This window comes from Cyprinodon variegatus, unplaced genomic scaffold, assembly GCF_000732505.1.
Source record: "Cyprinodon variegatus isolate N-32 unplaced genomic scaffold, C_variegatus-1.0 Scaffold394, whole genome shotgun sequence".
NCBI lineage: Eukaryota > Metazoa > Chordata > Actinopteri > Cyprinodontiformes > Cyprinodontidae > Cyprinodon > Cyprinodon variegatus.
In genome coordinates, this window is record NW_015150847.1 from 258,941 (window position 1) to 260,887 (window position 1,947).

Genomic DNA, 1,947 nt, shown 5'->3' on the forward strand with positions numbered 1-1,947 from the left:
ACACACACACACACACACACACACACACACACACCCCTTCCACAAAAGGGGAAAAGGGGGTGTCAATTAACTCGGCTCCGTTTGTGCAGCTAAAACAGATGTTAACTGACCTTTGATGACCTCTACAAAATATTAGTAATATCATTAAAATGATAGCAGTACAAATGAAAATTTTTGCCATACAAAAATATAACATTTTTAAATGAATTTTAAATATAAAATATTTCAAATAAATATATTAAAAATTTTAAAATGCTTCTGCTTGTGAAAGGCTTGGTTCTTAATCGTTCAACTGGTTAAAGAAAAAGTTTGTGTGGATTTCTGCTCAGGCTGAGGAAAAGTTCTGCGTTTTGCATTAAATGCTGCTGCGCAGGTTTCGTTATCCGTTTTTTGTTTTTTGCACCAAGAAATGGAAATGTTATGAAAGCTGTAGAAAAGGATAAAAGTTGTCCAAGTGTGTGGTTTGCTTTGTGTGAGGAGAGATGAAGTGGATCAGGTCTCTGACCTCCTGTCCTCTCCTCAGGCTGCTGGCCATCTGTGACATATCTGCCGACACCGGAGGCTCCATAGAGTTCATGACGGAGTGCACCACCATCGACAAGCCTTTCTGCATATATGATGCTGACCAGCACATAGATCATGACAGGTACCGTGAGGCCAAACCGAACCTGCTGTGATCAGCCGGCAGAGGAGGCGGTCATCCTCCATAAAGCCTGTTCTGTGTGTGTTTGCGGCAGTGTGGAGGGAAACGGGATCCTCATGTGCTCCATCGACAACCTTCCTGCTCAGCTGCCGATTGAAGCCACCGAGTACTTCGGAGACCGCCTCTTCCCCTACATCTGGGAGATGGTAAGACGTGCCAGCCTGAGGTGAAGCCAGGCGTTTTTATTTTTTGGGATTTTCTGCCTGCTTTAGGAGAGCTGCAGCATCATATTGAACCTCTGACAGCAATGAATCATGTTAACATCTCTGTGATTAAAGAAGTGTTTTGTTACAGCTGCTCTCAGACGCCACCAAGCCGCTGGATGAGGAGGAGTTCAGCCCACAAGTTAGAGATGTAAGTGATGCTGCTAAATGCGTCGGATGTTTGGGATTTGTTTGGCCTGCAGGAGACGGTTGCTTAAAATCAGAAACCGTCTGCAGACGGTGACTCAGGTTTAAGGTCATCTCCATTTGTTCCCGCAGGCCATCATCACCTCTAATGGAGCTCTCACCCCAAAGTTTGAGTACATCGAGAAAATGAGAGAAAAAAGGTACATCTTCCTCCTGACGTTTCCACATGGTCGCTTCTTTTATCTCTGCTGTGCAGAATCTTAATGTATTAGATAACCAGAGCTCAGAGCTACAGTTAATTAGTAGGTCACTCAGATCGTGGGTAAAACCAACCAATGATTATTAGTTAAATTAATATAACTGATATCTGGTTACTGACCAGGGTTCTTAGTCATTTACATAGAGGTTGGACTCCCTGAGCAGCTGTTAAAAATCCAGTTAGCTTCACCAGTTTAGTGATTTAGACTTTGGCTATCAGCAGAGTTATTAATCAACAACCAAAGAAATATGTCTGTGTTCATTCAAATAATAACCAAAAGGAGGGCGGATCTGACCTCAGTTAGAAATCGTTCACTGCATAAAGTTACCACAGATGATCACAGGTTTAAAAAAAAAAAAAGTATTTGTTAAAATGCAATGGTACCTTTGTTAGTCAATAATCACTATAACTGTATTATTATATCTAATAACTACGCAGACACTAAACACTACTGCACATAAGGACATTTTAAATGAAAAGCTAATAAATGGGGGAAAGGCCTGATGATGGCGATTGGTCCGACTTTTTAATCTGCGATCCGATGTTTTTCCATGTCCCACTGACTGCGTATAGAGAGGCTCCAACTAGGCAGGATGAGCAGATTATTTCCTCTTCTGTCTCTGTGTTATACACAC

General features: G+C 41.9%; 1 protein-coding gene across 1 annotated transcript in view; it reads left to right on the forward strand.

The window, feature by feature from the left end:
• aass (aminoadipate-semialdehyde synthase) overlaps window positions 1–1,947 on the forward strand; it is a 34,019-nt gene that overhangs the window by 7,628 nt on the left and 24,444 nt on the right. The window contains exons 8-11 of the mRNA XM_015387442.1: window positions 524–646; window positions 738–849; window positions 998–1,057; window positions 1,186–1,253. Coding sequence (XP_015242928.1) covers window positions 524–646; window positions 738–849; window positions 998–1,057; window positions 1,186–1,253 — 363 coding nt within the window. The remainder of the gene's footprint in view (window positions 1–523; window positions 647–737; window positions 850–997; window positions 1,058–1,185; window positions 1,254–1,947) is intronic.